We start from the raw sequence: 19685 nt of genomic DNA on the forward strand, positions 1-19685 counted from the left end.
TTGAGGCAGGGACAAAAGAAACTGAGCTGCCCAAGGGCACAGGGGCAGGCACCCCAGCTCTCCTGGGGAGTCCCGGCTGAGGGGTGGTGTGGTCCACTCACTGCTTGGAGAAGGTACAGGTTGTCACGGAGGGACGCCAGCACACCAATGAAGGAGACCATGAACATGACGACGCCCAGGAGGATGAGGATGATGGCTGGAGCCAGGAAGGCACTTTCAAGGGTTTTATATTTCTGCCGCTCAACCTCTGCATAGATGCCCACAGACAGGACCAGGGCCCCAATCAGCTGCAGCAAGAAAACAGAGGGTGAGAGAGAGACTGAGGTCACTTGATTTTCTAAAGCAAAGAGTCATCTGGGGCTGTGGTACCTGCTGTGGGGGAGGCTTGCCCCAGGTTACAACACAGAAAGGGCCCTGTTAGCGGCTGAACTGTGTTTCCCCAAATTTTCTCTATTGAAATCCTAACCCCCAGTACCTCAAAATGTGACTATATTTGGAGACAGGGCCCTTAAAGAACTAATTAAAGTTAAAATGAGGTCACTAAGGTGGCCCTAATCCAATATGACTGGTGTCCTTATAAGGGGAAGAGATTATGACACAGACACGCACAGAGGGAAGACTGTGTGAACACGCAGGGAGAAGGCAGCGTCTACAAGCCAGAGACAAGCCTCAGAAGAAATCAACCCTGCAGGCCGGGCGTTGTGGCTCACACCTGTAATCCCAGCACTTTGGGAGGCCAAGGCGGGCAGATCACGAGGTCAGGAGATCAAGACCATCATGGCTAATATGGTGAAACCCCGTCTCTACTAAAAATACAAAAAATTAGCCAGGCATAGTGGCGGGCACCTGTAGTCCCAGCTATTCGGGGGGCTGAGGCAGGAGAATGGCGTGAACCCAGGAGGTAGAGCTTGCAGTGAGCCGAGATTGTGCCACTGCACTCCAGCCTGGGTGACAGAGCGAGACTCAGTCTCAAAAAAAAAAAAAAAAAAATCAACCCTGCCACCTTGATCTTGGACTTCTAACCTCCAGAACTGTGAGAAAATAAATGTTTGTTGTTTAAGCCATTCAGTCTGGTACTTGATGTTATGGCAGCCCTAGCAGACTAATACAGACCCTGTCTGGAGATGCCACTTTAGAGAAGAGTATAGATGGGTTAGGGGAAATGCCACTGGCTGGAGGGTCAGAGAACATAGGTTTGGGCCCCAGCTCTGCTACTTGCTAACCCTGGGCCTTGGACAGGCATTTGACCATGTGAGTCTGTGTTCTCATCTGAAAGACAGGCATGAAGACATTCATTTCTGCACTGCTCACACCACAGCTTTAGCGAGAGAATGAATGTGGAAACACTACAAACCTGGAAGTGCAAGGCCGCCACGACGTGTATTAAACAGGCAGGTCACCCTGTGCTCAGGGCAACAGACATTTCACACAGTACCATAACACAGAATTTACTTTCAGGATGACCACAGAGAAGGCCAAAGGTTGGAGCAGGAAGAATTTTAAGGGAATTCGCAAGTAGAATCCCTCACTCTCAACTTTTCTAACAGTAGACATGCTGTTACAGAACACCCTGTAACTTTCCACCAGGAGAACCCAGGCTTCTTGATGCTTGTCAACTGCCATGTGTGCTCACCCCAGGGCCTTTGCACAGGCAGTTCCAACTGCCCGGAATGCTCTTCCCCTGACACACTCATGGCTTACTCCCCCATCTCCTTCTCTTCTTTGCTCTGTTGCTGCCTGCAAAGGGAGGCCCTTCAGGGCCACTTTATTTACAGATGGGAAGTTCCTCCCCGTGAAACTCCTGATCTCCTTTCTCTTTTTTATTTTCTTCTTTGCACTTACCAGTATTTAACATACTACACTATTTCTGGTTGGTTTTTTTTTTTTTTTAATTTGTCTTCCTCACTAGAACATAAGCTCCAGGAGGGATTTTTCAATTGCTTTGGGCATCCCCAGCACCCAGACATTCTGACACTGAGGAAGTAGAATCAGCATTTATGATCAACATCTGCTGAATGAACAAGACCTGGGCTTTCCAATAGACCCTCTGAGTTCAAGTCAGGCACTGTCTACCCAGTCCCCTGCCTCTCCAAGGATTCTGACTTTCTGGGCCTCATGTTCCGGAGGGCAGGGACAAGTCATCAGATAACTGGACTTCTCCACTAAGCTGAAGGCAACATGGGAGAGTAAGTGGAAGACATGGTGCTGTCAGCTAGGGTCCAAGGAAAGGAAGGGATGATACAGACAGATGTTGGCGGGAGGTGACATGAGCATAGCCACCCCAGTGTCACCATGCAGAACACCGAGGAGGCCGCCCCTCCAGCCACTCACAGGGCTGCTGAGCCTTAAACTGACTTCATGGGTCTCCTTACTGATGATCATGTCCTTAAGTAGATGCCCGTGACCTCCTTCTAAAGAGAGCTAAGTCCTGAATAAAGGGAAGTGACTGCTTCCTCCTAAGCTTTGATGCGTGACGGGGATGCCAAAAGTCAAATAAGCAGACAGAGCTTATGCAGAAACATGGGATAACAGAGGATTACCAGGAAACCATCTCACTTGGATCCAGTACTCTGCTATGTTTCAAGGCTAAGTGCCATTCCCCTTGGCTTGAAAATTAATCCAGAATTAGTGAGACCCTTCTCCCCAGTCTAGAAGGATGCCTTCTCAACACACAGGCCAGCAGGGACTCAAGACACTGACAAGCTCAGCCACCAGCCACTTACTAACAAGTTGGCCTTAGAAGGCAGGACACACACACACACACATACTCACCCTCTACAGGAAAATGGAGACCATGAAAAATATCTACTTTTTGGTAGACAAAGGTAAACCAGAGACTATCTGGACAGTCACAGTCATGCTCCAAAACCCAGAACATGGAGAAATCACTGTTTGAGGGCAGCCTAAGTGCCCCAGGTCCTCGGAGAGCAATGGTGGGCAGCCTTTAAAAAGCCAAGTCCAGGCCGGGCACAGTGGTTCACGCCTGTAATCCCAGCACTTTAGGAAGCTGAGGTGGGCAGATCACTTGAGGTCAAGAGTTCGAGAGCAGCCTGGCCACCATGGCAAAACCCCATCTCTACTAAAAATACAAAAATGAGCCGGGCTTGGTGGCACATGCCTGTAATCCCAGCTACTTGGGAGGCTGAGGCAGGAGAATTGCCTGAACCAGGGAGGCGGAGGTTGCAGTGAGCCGAGATCGCACCACTGCACTCTAGCCTGGGTGACAGAGCAAGACTCCGTCTCAAAAAAGAAGAAAAGAAAAAAAAGGCCAAGTCCCCTTCCTCTGTGACTCCACCCATGAGGAATCACTCACTAAACTCTAAACCTGGACAAATAAAAGAGCCCTGAGGCTCATCCACCTCAAAGCAGAGAATCATGGTTAAATAAGAACCCCATACAGCATGGAAGTTTTCAGAGCCCAGGCATGAAGTGAATAAAATATTCAGGGACTTGGGTAGTTGAGGGTAGCAGAGGTAGGGTTTTATGTTCCATTTCGATGAAAAGCGTAATTCTCACCCTGTCGTGGAACCAACACAACTATTGTATCTTAACATTTTCAGAACTGGCCCGATATACTTTTGAAAGTTCTATGTTCCCCGTTGTAAAAAAAAAATCCTTCTTCTTCCCTGGCAGGATGGGGACAGCTGACATCCTTCCCCATTCCCCTGCCCCCAGCCTGTTCCCATTCCTCCTTCCTGCCTGAGACTGTGCTTCTGAGTTAAAGTAGTCTGCTTTGGAAACCATCCCCCAAACACCAGAGCTGACACTGGCCCCAGTGCTGAGCAGAACTGACCCCAGCCCTCTCCATAAAGGCAGTCAGTGGCTTCTTCTATTTTTACAAGCTCCCCAGAGCCCTGGGACCCACTCCAGAATACCCTTGCTGGCAGAAAACAAAACTGCCCTTGCTCTGATCTCACTCTCTGCTGTTATAAAGCATTGCCATTTCCTTGCTAGTTAGCCTTGAGACATTTCCAGACCATAAACCCCATGGGAAAAGCTCCCAAAGCAAATGTAAACCAAGAACTCCCTCAAACCATCCTAGGCCCTATTTCTCCTGGTCTAGCAGAAGAAGCTGCCACCCCAACCCTCCCAGCAGCCTGGCAGGCAACTCCCAGGCAGCTCCCCATATAGCACAGGCCCCTCTGGCCTCCCCATTCAAGTGCTCCCAAGAGCAGCGGGCATGGGGAGAGGCCGGCATAAACCTTCCCAGGAACTTCAAAATTTCCAAATGATATTTACATCTCTGATGACATCAGTTTATCCATCTGAGGATAAAATTATCTGTCAATGCCAGCATGCAATCCCATCCGCTCCACTCTGCTAATTATAGCCTTCCACTAGGCAGCCGGCCACTCAGCCCTAGCACAGGAAGCAAATGGCCCATCTGTCAAGCAGGACGGCCTCAGCTGAACAGGGCTGGGGGTGGGGGGCACACGGCCATGCCCATTTGGGGCCAAAGAGGGAAAGCGTGTGCTGCTGGCAGCCCACAGCCAAGCCCAAAAGCCCAGGCTTTGCGAACCACATGGTGTCTTCAACAGGCTGCAGAGGAGCCCTGTGGCCCAGCATGAACCAGGCCTGAAGGCCCCCTGCATCCTGGAACCCTGCTTCCTCCTGTGCAGGGAGAGGCCCAGTTCCAGGCAGCTGCTGGGAAGCAGGAGACTCTATGAGGCATCCCAGCACCTGTGCCTCCTGAAAGAAGCATCTGGTCACCCGTCCCGGCTGGCTCACCACAGCTGGGGCAAATTTGCACTTAATGAGGTCCTGCAAGGCCCATTTTCACCCCCAAAGGGCAAATACTAGGCTCTGTTGTGTTCCAGGCCCTGTATGACGCTCTATAGGCTCACAAGGGGCCAGAAGACTATTGAGAAGGGAGAGTAAGAGAGGCTGGCACTGATGGTCCAACGGATGGAATTTAGGGAGCTCTCAAACTGGAGATGGAGAAAAATCCACATCTTTACTTTTGTTTACCTCTAACTGAAATGTCCCTTCCATGTGAGATGTGGGCAACAAACTGAAGTAGCATTAACAGCACCTGCAATTTTGTCACCAGTAGAAATCACTTTACAATTATTCTGAATATCTTAAAATGTCATTTACATTCCTTATTACTTCAAAATTATGATAGTATTAGACTCACTGCTAGATCTTGTGATTGAATGCGCTGATAATGTGATTGAATGCGCTGATAAAGTTGCACATTATTACATCAAAAATCTGGTTGTATAAAATGTTAATAATTGTATCCTACTATAACTTGTTTCTTTTGTAACCGTGTGTATTTCATTTTACGCATTTAAATATCTTGTTCTGAAAAAGGATCGATCCACGGGCTTCCCCAGAGAACCAAAAGGTCCCTGGCACAAAAAAAGAACCCCTGGTCTACAGGAAGCAAACATTCCTGCCATGGAGAGGTGAAGAGGGCTCTAGGAATTTGAACAAAAGTGACAGGGAAGAGGGAGAGCGCAGAACATCAGCATGAGCCCCCTGCCAGAGCCTGCAGTTCCTGGAAGGCCCTGAGAACCACTTCATTCCACAACCGTCTCATGGAGCATTCGAGGTCCGGGGCTCCGTGTTGGACCAAAACAAAGCGCTTTTCAGACTTTCTAGCTTGAAAGGGGGTGGGGAAGAGCTAAACTCCAAGGCTTGAGAGAGGTTTTGAATAAAGTGGGACTAGCAGGGCCCCCTCTTCCTGCCCAGAGAAACCCTGCACCTTCCTTCCCAAGGCCCTGTGTCCCGAGGCCCATCCTGCCTCGCCCCGGGCCAAGCCCATCCTGCAGACAGCCACCTGCTCTGCACACTGCTGCCCCAGGTTCGCCTGTCCCAGAGCTGGGTGCTGGCGGGAGCAGCAGAGGCAACATAGAAGGCAGGAGTTCTGGGCCTCCCTGGGTGAGCTCAGTACCCTTGGCCATGTCACTTCCCGCTTGTGGGCCTCGTTTTTCACCTGTAAAACAGTAAAGCCTGTTGGCTTTTATAGTGATTATGCTGTGCCACTATCCTGTCAGGGGTCATACCTGCATCATCTCATCTCCCTTAATCAACATACCCCTCAAACATCCAAGGAACAACTAATCTCGTTTCACAGACTAGGCTCAAAGAGACTAAGCAACACAGAACCCATGAGAGAGTCAGGATTCACAACCAAAACTCGTCTGCCTGGCCAGCCACTAAGGTTACCAGACGGGCCTTTTATGAAGAACTGGGGGGAAAGGGGTGTGAAACACCTTTGCAAAATACAAAGCCGACAATAGCAGAGCGGCAGTGCTGAGAGAACTTCCTAGATGATGCCAGCACCTAGTGTGGTATCCACGAGCCACGTGTGGCTAGCAAGCTCACGAAATGGGGCCCTGGTGCCTGAGGAACTGAACCTTCCATGTTATTTTGCTTTAAGTTAAATTTGACCACAGGTAGCTGGCGGCCACATTTTGGACAGCACAAGCCTAGAGCGTCTCTCGCTGGTGCTGCTCCTCACCACTCCTACAAGGTTCCTTTCTGAAGGTAGAGCCCATCCTTATGAAAAAGGTGGCTGGGTGCAGTGGCTCATGTCTGTAATCCCAGCACTTTGGGAGGCCAAGGCGGGCGGATCACAAGGTCAGGAGTTCGAGACCAGCCTGCCCAATATGGTGAAATCCCATCTCTACTAAATATACAAAAATTAGCTGGGTGTGGTGGTGCACACCTGTAGTCCCAGCTACTCGGGAGGCTGAGGCAGGAGAATCACTTGAACCCAGGAGGCGGAGGTTGCAGTGAGCCAATATTGCACCACTGTACTCCAGCCTGGCGACAGAGTAAGACTCTGTCTCAAAGAAAAAGAAAAAGGCACATGCTTCAACCCTCCTGCCACATGCTAGGGAAGGCTCAGCAAGTATTCACCAACTCACTCGGGAGAAAGTCTTCTCTCCCACATCCCCAGGGCAGCTGGGTTCCTGCTGTCCCACTCCCCTTTCCTGTAAGGAAAGCAAAACAGACCAAGGATAGGAGGTCCTGGCAGTGCCCCCAATCCAAACTGCTAAAGGGCCCGTTCTGTCTCCCCTAGGGAGCACCAGCCCTACCTCCAGGACCACCAGGCGGTACTCTAAGTTCTGGGGACACTGAACCTCCATCCCACTGACCTGGCCCTACTTATGCTTGAGGAATGGGCTCCCCTACAACCCCAAATCAAAGCCAGCTCTTGAGAAAGCAGCAGAGGCTGCCTCCCGCTGCCAGCAAAGGCGCATTCACTTGTCTTTGTCACTAGTACTTTGCTGTCAACACTGCCTTGACTCTAGACAGGACTTCTTCCTTTATAAAACCTGGACATCAAGTACAGAGAACCTGGTGAATTGTAATCCTCGGTCCCTGACATTCTCTGACACAGCCTGCTTTTGTTACTTTTTTTTTTTTTTTTTTGAGACCCTTTGATACAGGGCCTCACTCTGTCATCCAGGCTGAAGTGCAGTGGCGTGATCATAGCTCACTGCAGCCTCTATCTCCTGAGCTCAAGCGATCCTCCCATCTCAGCCTCCCAAAGTGCTGGGATTACAGGTGTGAACCACCATGCCCAACTTTGTTTGTTACTTTTGGTAACGTCAGAGCACATTGATCAAACCAGTCCTTCTGTCCCCACTGATCTGCTATGACCCCACTGTCATACTCTAAGTTTCTACATATGCCTGGGGCTGTTTCTGCCTATCTCTTCCATTGGTCATTCTGTCTGTCCCTAAACAAACCTCCCTATTGTAATGACTTCAGTTTTACAACACATCTTGCCATCTGGTAGGCCAAGTCTCTTCTTCCTGTCTTCTTCAGAAGTGTCCTAGATATTCTTAGATCTCGAGTCTTCCATACACATTTTAGAATCATCTTCTCAAGTCTTGGGAGGAAATCAACTGAACTGGACGTTGATTGGAACCACAATGAATCTATAGATCCATCTGGGGGGAAATGGCATTTCTACTCTAGCAGGTCTTCCTGCTCCTAAGTGGAATAAATAATAAATAAATATTTATTATTTGTAAATTATCCCTTTATTAATATTATTAAATAAATAATCCCTTCTTAATTTATGTCTTCTTTAAAGAATTATGGCTTCTTTAACAACAGTTCTCATTGCCTCCCTCAAGCTTTCCATGGTGTCTGAGTAGAGCTGGAGAAAGACATCTAACGTCTTGGGTTCATCAGTTCAAAGGTGACAAACATGGCCTTTGGAAAACAAACCTCTCTAGGAAGCAAAGTGGGCACACCAGTCTGTTTTGCTACCCCTCCTGTTGGCAATAGTTGCAGAAACTTGATTTAAGACTCCCACAGGCACACAGCACATTCCAGGCTGTGAAGGAGCTAGGCTGGGAGTTTTGCAAACCCCAGTTATTCAGTCCAGCCAGGGAAGAGAGTGGAATTTCTAATCAAGAACAACCACAAATGAAGCACAGGGTGGGAGTGGGGATGGCATGCCCTGGGCTGTTTTGGGGAAGAGTTTAGAGACAGGCAGGTAGAAGCGGTAGAACAAATAACTGACCAAGGCATTCTGAGACAAGATGCAGAGCAATTACTTCCTCCTGGAGAAACCAGAGAAGGACTCTGAAGGATGCATGGAGTTTGACTTCATGCAACTGCACCCTCCCTGAGCACAGGGACTGGCCTAATATATCTGCTGGGAGAATAAATCTGAGAAATGGTTTATGGCTTCAAACGCCTGTAAGCCCAAAGAAGGAACTCTGAGATGATCCCAGTCTGGAACAGAGCCTTCCAAGGCTTAAGGATAAGAATGACTCATGGTTAATCGGAGAACCACAGAAACAGCCATGGGAAGGAGAGTCAAGAGCGACTTCATCTCCACCCAACACCCTCCTCCCCTTGCTTTTCTTTCTCCCTCACTCTCCAGACCTGTCTCTCTCTCCCCACCTTCCATGTGTCTGAACCAAGAGAGTTACGGGCCTGCCTCCCAGGGCTGTGTCCCCAGCGTACATGGGTAATGGTGTCTGGTGATTTTCTTCCCAGATCTCAGCCCTGGGTGGACCTCCGGCCAGGCCCCCCCAGACCCAGCTGACTCAGTAGCCAGAGGTCAATCAGAGCAGAAGGCAGTGCTCCTGGATGCACTCTGGACGTCTGGCCCTGGCGGTGAGACAGGAAGTCCCCAGCTCAGGCCACTGCCAGCAGCGTCCTCTGTCTGGGGCTGGAGCTCTAGCTGAGGGGTAGGAATGGGGAATGGAGACTGGAATTCTGGGTATGGGCTTAGGGGGCCCAGGAATGAAGCACCGGGTGGGGTGGGCTGGAGTGGGGCTTGCTTCCTCCCAGGGTAACCGCTCAGGGGTATATTCCTGTGTCAAAGCACTGCTGGTCACTCCTCCTCCTTCCTCCGGCCAGGACTGTGTCCCTCAGCAGCCCACAGCACCCAATCAGCAAAGCCTCCACCACTCATAACCGCAGGCCGCCACCAGCAGGAGTGAGTACGATGGCCCAGGTCTTCCTTCTCTCAGACCCTTTGAAAGGAGACACGGGCTCACAGGGATGACAGGAGGCCTTTGTCCTATACAACAGCCTCCAGTCCAAGGTCCTGGCAGCCTTTCGGAGCCCATCCTGTCTGGGAACTGGTTCATGCATCCCCTATTCCTCCACTGGCCTAGGGTCTTCCCTAGAGACTGCCTGAGAGTTATCCTCATGGGGCCCAAAGTGAGGGCAAGAGGAGTTCCAGGGAAGGGGTATGGGAGTGCCCTGTGGTCTCACTCTCCTGACCCCTCTGGGCTGCTGAGAGGAGAATCCACCATAAGGGAGAGCCATCTGAAAAGGAGCAGGCGGTGGGGAGAGCAGGTGCAGGGAGGAGGGCGGGCAGAGATGAAGGGAACTCCAACAGCAGGAGCCGAGGATGTGAGGCTCAGTCAGAACTGCCGGCTCCCAGGGGACACCTGGCTGAATCGGGCATATATAAACTATCTCTACACAACTTGGGCAATGTTAAGGCTTATTATTATTTCATGTATCTTGTTTTTAATGTTAGATGTAGTTTTCTATATAAAAAAGAAATGCATCAAATTGCTTTTTATATATGTGGCCCTTGGTTTATTCTTTCCCCCTTTGCATGGAATCCCACATCTGAACTGTACCCTTTGCCCCTGAACTATGGACAGAAGGCAGAGGAGGCAATCAGATCTCAAGTGTCTGGAACATGCAGGGCCTTAATGAAGATAAATGGCCCCAGTCCAAGGGCTCATGTCTCCAAAGAGGACAAAGGGGAAAGGGAAGGAGCACTGGGCGGCTGGCCACGTGGGCACCCTAGGCTCCAATCCCAGCTCTGCTATCAACTCTTTGTGACCTTGGGCAAGTCCCTTACCTTTTCTGAGCCTCAGTTTCCCAGTTGGCATGACAACCCCGAGGGTTGCTCTACTGCTCCGGGAGTCCATGGAAATTCCCCTCAAATACTGGCACAACAGCGGACTGTGGGCAGCCCCCCTCCTCCCCTCACCCCACACACTGCTCTGACTCCGCCCCCACGGGCTGCCCTCTGCTGTCCCACCCGGCCCAAGGATGTCACATTTCTGCAAGGGTAAAACCCTAAAGCGGACAGCAATGCCTTCCCTCCCCAGCCTTGATGAAGGCACACACCTCCAGCACTGCCTCCCATAGCAGCCTCGGAAAGGAGACAGTTTCCTGGAAATAATAAAGCCAAAAGGGGCTCATACCCATCCTCCAAGCTCAGCTCAAAGCCCTCCTCCCATTGCTTGAGCCCAGGAGATCAACGCTGTAGCGAGCCATGATCGTGCCACTGCACTCCAGCCTGGGTGACAGAGCAAGATTCTGTCTAAAAACAACAACAACAAAATGCCCTCCTCCCCTGGGAAGTCTTCCTGGATCACCCCAGCTATAGGGATATCTCTCCACTTCTGAACATCCACCTCTGAATGGGAAGCCCTTGCTGGTAGTAATATTGATAGTATTAACCATGCCCTTTGGACAGGGAATTCCAGGTATCTCTTATGGACAGCATACAGGGCATGGTAGCTAGATCAAGCAACACACATACAACTTTGCCCTCAACAACTTCACAGTCTACACGTACTATGCAAATGCATTAGTATGTCCCAGAAGTTCACAGAAGTTTGGTGACTTAGTTACCAGACCACATTCTCCTCATGGAAGCCAGACAGAAAGTGGTTAGGGCCCAAGCCAGTTCACAATGGCCAAACAAACCACAATATCCTGAAGCCAGATGCCACGCAAAAGCTCCTGGCACCCGGCAGGCACTCAGTAAATGTTACTTCTTCCCCAGTAACCACGTAGCACTGTTGTAGTGCTGACATTTCAAAACCCAAGTCAGAAGCCAGAAACCATTTCCCCTTCAGACCCTCTTTGGTCCAGGGTTAATTCCAGGGAGGGAGGAGTCCCTATTCTGAACTCCAAGCCAGCACTCACTGATTCCACATACATTAAGCACCTCTTATGTACCAAACATTGGGAAAAGATGAGTTCCTGTCCTCAAGAAAAGCAGAAAAGAAGAGTTCCTGTCCTCAAGGAGCTCTGTCTGGTGAGAGACATACCAGCACACCAACACATGCGGGAATCAGCAAAACCCTGGGGTAGACGTGATCAAGTGTGCAAAGGCGCCGGAGAGAAGGAGACACTAAATCAGAAAGGCAAGATGAGGGAAGGCTTCCTGGAGGAGGTCATGTTTGAACTGAGTCCATTTAATGGATAAGCAGGAATTCCTAAAGTGGACAAGAGGGATAAGGAGTTCCAGATGCCCATGAAGGTACCACAGGAACAGCAGGTCAGGTCAGCAGAGCTGGAATCAAGGACAGGCAGAGGACAAGGGAAGGGGAGGTGAACAGGGAGGTTCACAGAAGCCAGAGCACCAAGGCCAGGTCTCATGGGTTAAGCCAAGAAGTCCATTTATTCACATGACATCTATTGACTGAGTGGTTGTTGCACACCAGGCATTGTTTAAAGCCAGTGGGTCTCAAAGTTTTTGGCCTCAGAACTTTTCATTCGTAAAAATGTTTGAAGATTCTGGAGCTTTTGTTTATGATGATATCCATCAATTATTTACCATAAATTAAAACTGAGACTTATTTTAAATATTTATTAGCTCATTTAGAAATAATAAGAGACAGCTGGGAGCAGTGGTTCACGCCTGTAATCCCAGCACTTTGGGAGGCGGTGGTGGAAGGTTCACTTCCAGAAGTTCGAGACCAACCTGGGCAACACAGGGAGACCTCATCCCTACAAAAACTAAGAAGAATTAGCCAGGTGTGGGGGCACAGCTCTGTGATCCCAGCTACTTGGGAGGCTGAGGTGGAAGGATGGCCTGAGCTCAGGTCAAGACTGCAGTGAGCTGAGATTGCAACACTGCACTCCAGCCTGGGTACCAGAGTCGAAAGAGAAGGGGAGGGGAGGGGAGGGAGAGAAGGGGGAGAGAGAGAGAGAGAGAGAGAGAGAGAAAGATTGATTTATATGTTAAATAGCATATTTTTTATTTAAAAAATTCACCAAAAAAACACACAAAAACTGAGTGAGCAGAGTGGCGTGGGCTCTACATGTTTGTAAATGTTAACATCTGGCTGCTGAGAAAGCAGCTGGATTCTCAGATCTGCTCCTCATTGGCTCCACTGCCACATCGAGTGTTCAGGTGCCTCTGGAATACTCCATCACATGCTCCCAAGAGAGTGACAATGGGAGTCTTAGTATTACTACGAAAGTGGTTCTAGATGCAAGAGCCCCTGAAAGGGGAACCCAGAGGTACCTAGACCCACTTTGGGAGCTGCTATTTTAAGAACTGGGTGTACAACGAGAGCAATGAAAGAAAACCACAAAAATCCCAGCTTTGGTGGAGCTCACATTCTACTTGGGGAGAGGCAAACAAGTAAGAAAAATATATACTGTGCTATGGTTATAAGTGCTACCAAGAAAAATAAAACGGGGAGGAAGGCTAGGGAAGCTGGGGAAAGGGGCCGTCAGTGTGGCCAGGGAGGGTGACATATGAGCAAAGACTTGGAGTAGAGGAGGGACCAAGCCACACGGATACATGAATGAGCATCCAAGCAGGCACCATGGCCCTGGGATGTGCCTGTGTTTTCAAGAAACAGCAAGGGGGACAGGGCTGCTGGAGAGGGAGCATATAGGAGATGAGGCAGTGAGCTGATCAGGAGGGGACTCTGAGGCCACTGAGAAGACTGACTTTTGCTCTGAGTGGATGGGAGGCACTGAAAGTTTGCAGAGAAGTGCTCTGTTCCAACTGTGATCTTTTTTTATTTTAAATAATTGAGACGGGGTCTTGCTATGTTGCTCAGGCTGGTCTCGGACTCCTGGGCTCGAGCAATCCTCCCACCTTAGCCTCCCAAGTAGCACTTGCCACCACGCGTGGCTGTGATCTTTAAATGAGTTGCTTGGACTGCTATGCCAAGAGACTGGGAGATGGAGGTGGGAGGGGCCAGTCAGGGAGCTACTGCGGTGACCAATGTTAGGTGACAGTGGCCTGGACCACAGTGGGCATGTGAAGGTGTCCAGAAGCAGGCAATGTATTTTGAGGCTGGAATAGGGAAATAATTGAAATAATTTAAGCAGGGGAGTCTCACATTCAGATTAACTTTTAAAACTTTTTTCACCAGGGTGTTTCACATCAGCCTATGTGTTCATCATCATGGGGAAAGGTGCCTTTGCAATGGAGAGGGCTGGTCAAGTTCAGCCTGGCCAACCATGGTGTGGCCAGATAGCACGCACCCTCTAATGTGATATTCCGTACCTCCTGCTGCACCCACTGTGAAATGCTCCTGCAGGAAATGTGTGGCCTGAACCTAATCATGAGGAAGCTGTGAAGCTATGAAACAACTCAGACATTCTACAGATCAAGTGGCCTGGAGGCTTCAAAGGACTCAAAAGAAGTAAGGATAGTTTAGGCTGGGGCAGATTAAAGAGACATAGAGCCAGAAGTAATGTACAAACCTTGGGTGGATCCTGAATTGGGTAAAATATCACCACAAAGGACATTTGGGGAATGAGGTGCTTTCCAACATCATCAGCCAGTTCTTTGATTCTCTTGAGAGACCAGCTGGGTGTCGTACAATTTAATTCAACTCTGAAACCATTTACCTGGAGTTAGCATCAGATCCCACAGGTTAATGTGCTCAAGCCCAGGAGATTAGGCTGGGCATGGTGGCTCAAGCTTGTAATCCTAGCACTCTGGGAGGCCAAAGTGGACAGATTGCTTGAGCCCAGGAGTTTGAGAGCAGCCTAGGCAACATGGCGAACTCTCATCTCTACAAAAAAATACAAAAATTAGCTGGACATGGTGGCGTGCACCTGTAGTCCCAGCTATTTAAAAAAATATTATTATTAAAAGTAATGGCAAAAACTGCAATTACTTTTGCAACAACCTAATACTTGGGAGGCTAAGGTGGGAGGATTGCTTGAGCCTGGGAGGTGGAGGTTTGCTTGAGCCTGGGAGGTAGAGGTTGCAGTGAGCCAAGATCAAGCCACTGCACTCTGGCCAACCTGGGTGACAGAGTAAGACTCTGTCTCAAAAAAAAAAAAAAAAGAGCCTACAAGATTGCCTGACCTTCAGATGCCAATCACAAGTCAGGACTCAAAGTCTGGCTTTAAGTCAGGGGTTCCGACAACCCCTTCCCCAAGTTTGATAATTTGCACGAATGGCTCACAGAACTCAGGGTTACTTATATTAACCAGTATATTACAAAGAATACAACTCAGGAACAGCCAGAGGGAGGAGATGCACTGGGCAAGGTGAGGAGGGAGCTCCCAGGCCCTCTCTGAGCCCACGCCCACCCCTCAACACCTCAGTGAGTTCCCAAACCCAGAAGCTCATCAAATCTCATTGTTCAAGAGTTTTTCTCTTCTACTGGTTGAGAATTGGAAAAAAAAAAAAAAAAAAAGTTTTACATAGAGCTCAATCTCCAGCTCCCAACCCCCACCCCCACCCTCACCCTTTCTGTCAGCCCACAGGAGGGGCTGAACCATCCAACCCTCTAATTATTTGGTGTTTCTGGTGATTCGCCTCATCCTAAGGCCATCTAGGGCCTTACCCTAAATCATCGCATCAGCGTAAACTAGGTGTGACTAAATGGGCTCATTATTAATAACAAAAGGTATTCCTATCAGGAAATTCCAAGGGTTTTAAGAGCTCTGTGCCAGGAACTGGGGACAAAGAACAAACATATTTCTTACAACACAGGAATGTCATAAGAAATGTGGCCTGTATATAGGACTGAAAAGTTTGATTTCATGGTGTTTTTTGTTTTGTTTTTTTTTTATCAGATGGACAGCAGTGGTGTGAGGAAGAATGCCCTTTCTGGGAAGCCGAATGCTGAGGTATTTAGAGAAGTGGGGTCACAACGACTGCAGCCTCCTTGTAGCTGGGTTGGCAAAAAAAGAAGTGGTCTATTTAGAGAGAGCTGTTAAGACAAGATGTTCACAACTAATAACTCAGAGGCGGGCAGATGTTCTTTGAATTCTTCCTTCCATTTTTCTGTGCGTTTAACTTTTTCAAAAAAAAAAAAGTCCATTTCCTCTATCGCAGCTTGATACAGAAAGTATTGATTAGGGGATACTCCAGCCACCTGATAATGCTCCCCGTCTGGTATGAGAGAAGGGGGCTCTCTCGGCCCTACCCCAGCCTACCCCAAGCATCAGAACCAGGGAACAAAGAACCGCTGCCCCACACATCAGTGCATTGACTTGCCAAGAGCCATGACCCGGCCACACCAGGGCACACCGGGTCTCTCCAGGCAGGCTGTGGGCAGCCAGCTGGGGGTCTTTCAGTTCTTTAGAGCATCTTTCCCCAGTGCCTGACACAGGGCCCAGTGTGTGCACCTGGTGATTAAGGGTGAGGATTCAGGGAGCCTTGGGTCTGGCTTCCAGACACCGATCAGCTCTCCTAATGAGAATGTTGGGGAGGGAGCCGGGGGCTGGAGTCTCATGGGTGGGGACAGTTTTCCAGGCAAGCCTTTCCTAATTGGCTTTCTGAATTTCCCCTAAACAACAAAAGGAACCAGCTGGCCCCAATAGGTCTTGGATCAGGTACAATGTCGGCAAGTAACACATGACAGTCCACACCAGGACCCCAGAAGCTATAACATTCAGGGCCTCAGAGGTCACCCCTCAAGTTTCAGATGCACTGGGACATTTTTTATCAAAAAGAAACCCAACGCAATGTATAAACTGTGATGCTGGGTCCTGATTTTTTTTAATGCACTATGAGAGATGTTTTAGGGACAATTAGATATGTTTTTGCATAAACTTAGTATTTTCTTAGGCATGATAACAGTGTTGTGGCTATAACTATATCCAAGAATATTCTTTTACCTTTTCTATAGCAACCAAGTTCTATGTTTTCCAAGAAGAGGTGTGTGTGTGTGTGTGTGTGTGTGTGTGTGTGTGTGTGTGTTGTTTTGTTTTGTTTAGAGGAGACAAGGTCTCACCCTGTTGCCCAGGCTGGAGTACAGTGGTGTGATCATAGCTCACTGCAGCCTCAACCTCTTGGGCTCAAGCGATCCTCCTGCCTCAGCCTCCCAAGTAGCTGGGACTGCAGGCACATGCCACCACACCTGGCTAAAGGAAGAGGTTTGTTTACTACAGGTTTGAGTCTTCCTTTTTGCCTAAAGCTTCAGACCAGATTCAGTGCCATTAGGAAAGTCTCAGTGGCCACAGACAAGGGTCACCTCACCAGAGGCCTGGGTCTGGTGGCCTGTTCTGGCCTGGAATTAATGCCCAAACCAGATGTTTCACTAACTGCTACCTGGAGCTAAATACAGGCTGTAATGGGAACCTACCTATTACAGATCCAAGTGCACCTATTAGGAAACAGGGTGCCGAGGGCTTTAGAACATGCCCCTCACTGCATGGGGAAGAGGCCTGGGGAAAGGGAGAGGGAGGGTCACTTGTCACCTCAAATCCTTTTCTCCTCTGCTTTAAGAAAATCAGGACAAGAGAAGATGCATGCAACAAGCCAACATGACCATGAAACCCCGTGCAGAAAGTGGCAGCCGGGAAAGGAGGTAAAGGTCAGGAACAGGCTCCCAGAGGGCTGGCGCTGATGCGACCCAGCAAAGAGCCCAGGCCAGCTGGAGGCAGTGGGCCACTTATGAGCTGCGCGATGCTGGCCAGACCATCTCCCTCAGAGCGCCAACTGCCTCTCCACTGTGACATGGGAATATAATGGTCACGCGAAGGAGACCCTGAGGTGGTGAAACTCCTTTGTAAACTGTAAGACGCTGTACCATAATGAGAAGCCACTTCCTTCTTTAACAGTCAGCAGTACACAGACTGTGTTAAGTGTCTGCACCTGACCAGGAGGTGCCACACTGCCTGCGTTCCCAGAAAAGAGCTGGAAGGAACCACTGAGAACTTCCAGTGTCTCCCAAACTCCAGCCATTCTCTTATCACATCTCCACATGGTCGGGTTGGCCAGCTACTTGCATTATTATTAATTCGATGTTTTAATAAAACCCCATTGGCTTTTCTTACTCAAGTAAATACGGTCCTGACCTAAACTAATCAAGATCTACACAATCACAAGTTTGAGGTACTAATTATTTTTTTAATACACATCACACTTCCCATATGCATATTAAAATGTTTAAATGTTCCCCCATGGCCCACCTACAATCATCTTGTGCACCACCAGGAATCAGCCGGGGGACGCTGATCCGGCCCAATCTCCTGATTTTGCAGACGGGAATCTGAGGCTGAGAGAGAGGCTGGCACTCCCACAAGGTCACACTGCAAATTAGCCCCCACTCAGCAGCTGCGACCAGGGTCTCCCAGCTCCCAGGCCAGTGCTCTGTCACACCACAGGCCACCCTCCCTCACCAGGAACAAGACTTCTCACGCCCTGGCATATCCTCTCCAAAAAAATAAAAATTAAAGGATGCATTTCTGAAGGACAGTGATGCTGGCCCCACTTCTGCCTTCCTGCAGCTCCAGAGAGCCAATGGGACCCGGGCCCTGGCCTCTGGTGCCACTTCGGGTCAGCTTGCTCCCTCCATCCCCACACAAGGTGGCAACCGGCCCACCTCCCTAGGGGAGCCTGTGGCCCCTGCCCTGGGAAGCTGGTGCTACTCCAGCAGAGATACCAGTCCCTGTGTTAGCAATGTCTTGTAACTTCTGCATAAAGTTACAAACCTAACCGGGATGGCCTTCTGGAAGCGCAGAGCCTCGGGGAGGATCAGAGACGCCCTCAAGTCTAGAACATGTTTGATGAGTGACTAAATGACCAAACCACCCATCCCCAAAAAGTCCATCTCTCTAAGAAAAGTTCTTCCAAGAAAGAAGAACAAACATCTAGGCCAGGAAGGAAGCCGGTAAGTCTGCCGAGAGAGAGAGGGTTCACACCCCACCTCCAGCTCTCACGAGTGAGTTACCTAACTCTCTGGGCATCTCCTTCCCAAGTGCAAACGAGGCAAGAGCAGCGCTGTCTCTCAGGCTGCTGGAGGTCGAAGTGAGAGAATGGCTAGAAAACAGCTCAGCCCAGAGCCTGGCACACAAGAAGGGCTCATTAATTGTTAGCTTTAAAGACAATACAGGACAACCTAGGAGGATGCAGAAGGCACAACCCAGCTAGATAGAGTGTGGGGGAATTCCTGGCTGAAAAAAGTCAAGTTTCATTCCATGTGAGGCCGGCACCAGAAGACCACAGTGGAGAAGGAAAATACTGTAGAAATGAACAGGCCAGAAGTAGGCCCCACCCCATCTCAGGGTCTGTGGGTCCCTGAACAACTCCTGCCCTCATCTTGTCTCTGCTCTGAACAACTCCTGCCCTCATCTTGTCTACCTGCCTAGTGGTTGGAAAGCCAAGTGGCCACTGCCACCCCCAGGGGAAGCCCAGAGCCCAACACCCCGAAGCTAAGTGTCTCTGCCACAGCCTCCTGGGAGACTCTGGCCAGGCCTGCTTGCTCCACCCAGATCACAGAATGTCTGCAGCTGTCGGAGCATGCTGCTAGGACTCAGTGAGTGCCAGCTTCTCAAGGGGACAGGGACAGGGCTGGCTCATCTGTCCCTGTGACCTGGTCCCTCCCAGGTCAGAGGCTGAGTCAGAACCAAGCCAGAGGCATGAACAGGGCTCCCCTAGCCTGGGTTCTGACCCTGCAGGGAACATTCTTCCCTTCTCTGTGAGAAGTCACAAGTCAGGCCTCTGTCCCCACATCCTGGCTGGAGAGGAAGCTCCTGGTTTGAAACCACTGAGTAGTGTCCATTGTCCCCCCTGCACACTAGAGATGGTCCCATTGGCAGAGTTTTAGAACCAGGGGCACATGCTCGGTGGCTTGGGGCTTGGTTTCCTTCTCTCTGAAAGGAACGGGTAACACTAGATGCCCTCTACGGCCCCTCAAAGTTCAACCCACTGGAAGTTCAGACCACATCCTAACTGCCCCACACAATGGGTGACGCTCCTGTTCTGAAGCTGTCAGGGAATCCCACGTTTTACAGCTCAGCTTGGCAAGCAGTTTTGATTTAACTGTTTTCACAGCCGGCAAGTCCTTCCTGAGAGCTAGCTCGCATCCACCTTCCCCGGTTTTAACCTCTAACCTCTTTCCATTAGGTTTTCCTTGCAGAGGGGAAGCCCCAAGAAACCAGCTGTAGGACATGGCCCCCTGGCCTGAGGATGGGACAGAAGCCTCACTCCCCACAGTCTCACTCCTCCCCCAGCCCCTCTGTTCTTGCCCCACTCCTTCCCCCTTGGTTTTCAGCACAACCCACAGAAGGAAGGT

At 49.8% G+C, this 19685-nt stretch overlaps 1 protein-coding gene across 1 annotated transcript in view; it reads right to left on the bottom strand.

Annotated features, from left to right (window-relative positions):
• Window positions 1-19685, bottom strand: part of TSPAN15 (tetraspanin 15) — a 56680-nt gene that overhangs the window by 23922 nt on the left and 13073 nt on the right. The window contains exon 2 of the mRNA XM_002820875.6: window positions 102-287. Within this exon, the coding sequence (XP_002820921.1) occupies window positions 102-287 (186 nt within the window). The remainder of the gene's footprint in view (window positions 1-101; window positions 288-19685) is intronic.

This window comes from Pongo abelii, chromosome 8 (genome assembly GCF_028885655.2).
Source record: "Pongo abelii isolate AG06213 chromosome 8, NHGRI_mPonAbe1-v2.0_pri, whole genome shotgun sequence".
NCBI classification, from domain to species: domain Eukaryota; kingdom Metazoa; phylum Chordata; class Mammalia; order Primates; family Hominidae; genus Pongo; species Pongo abelii.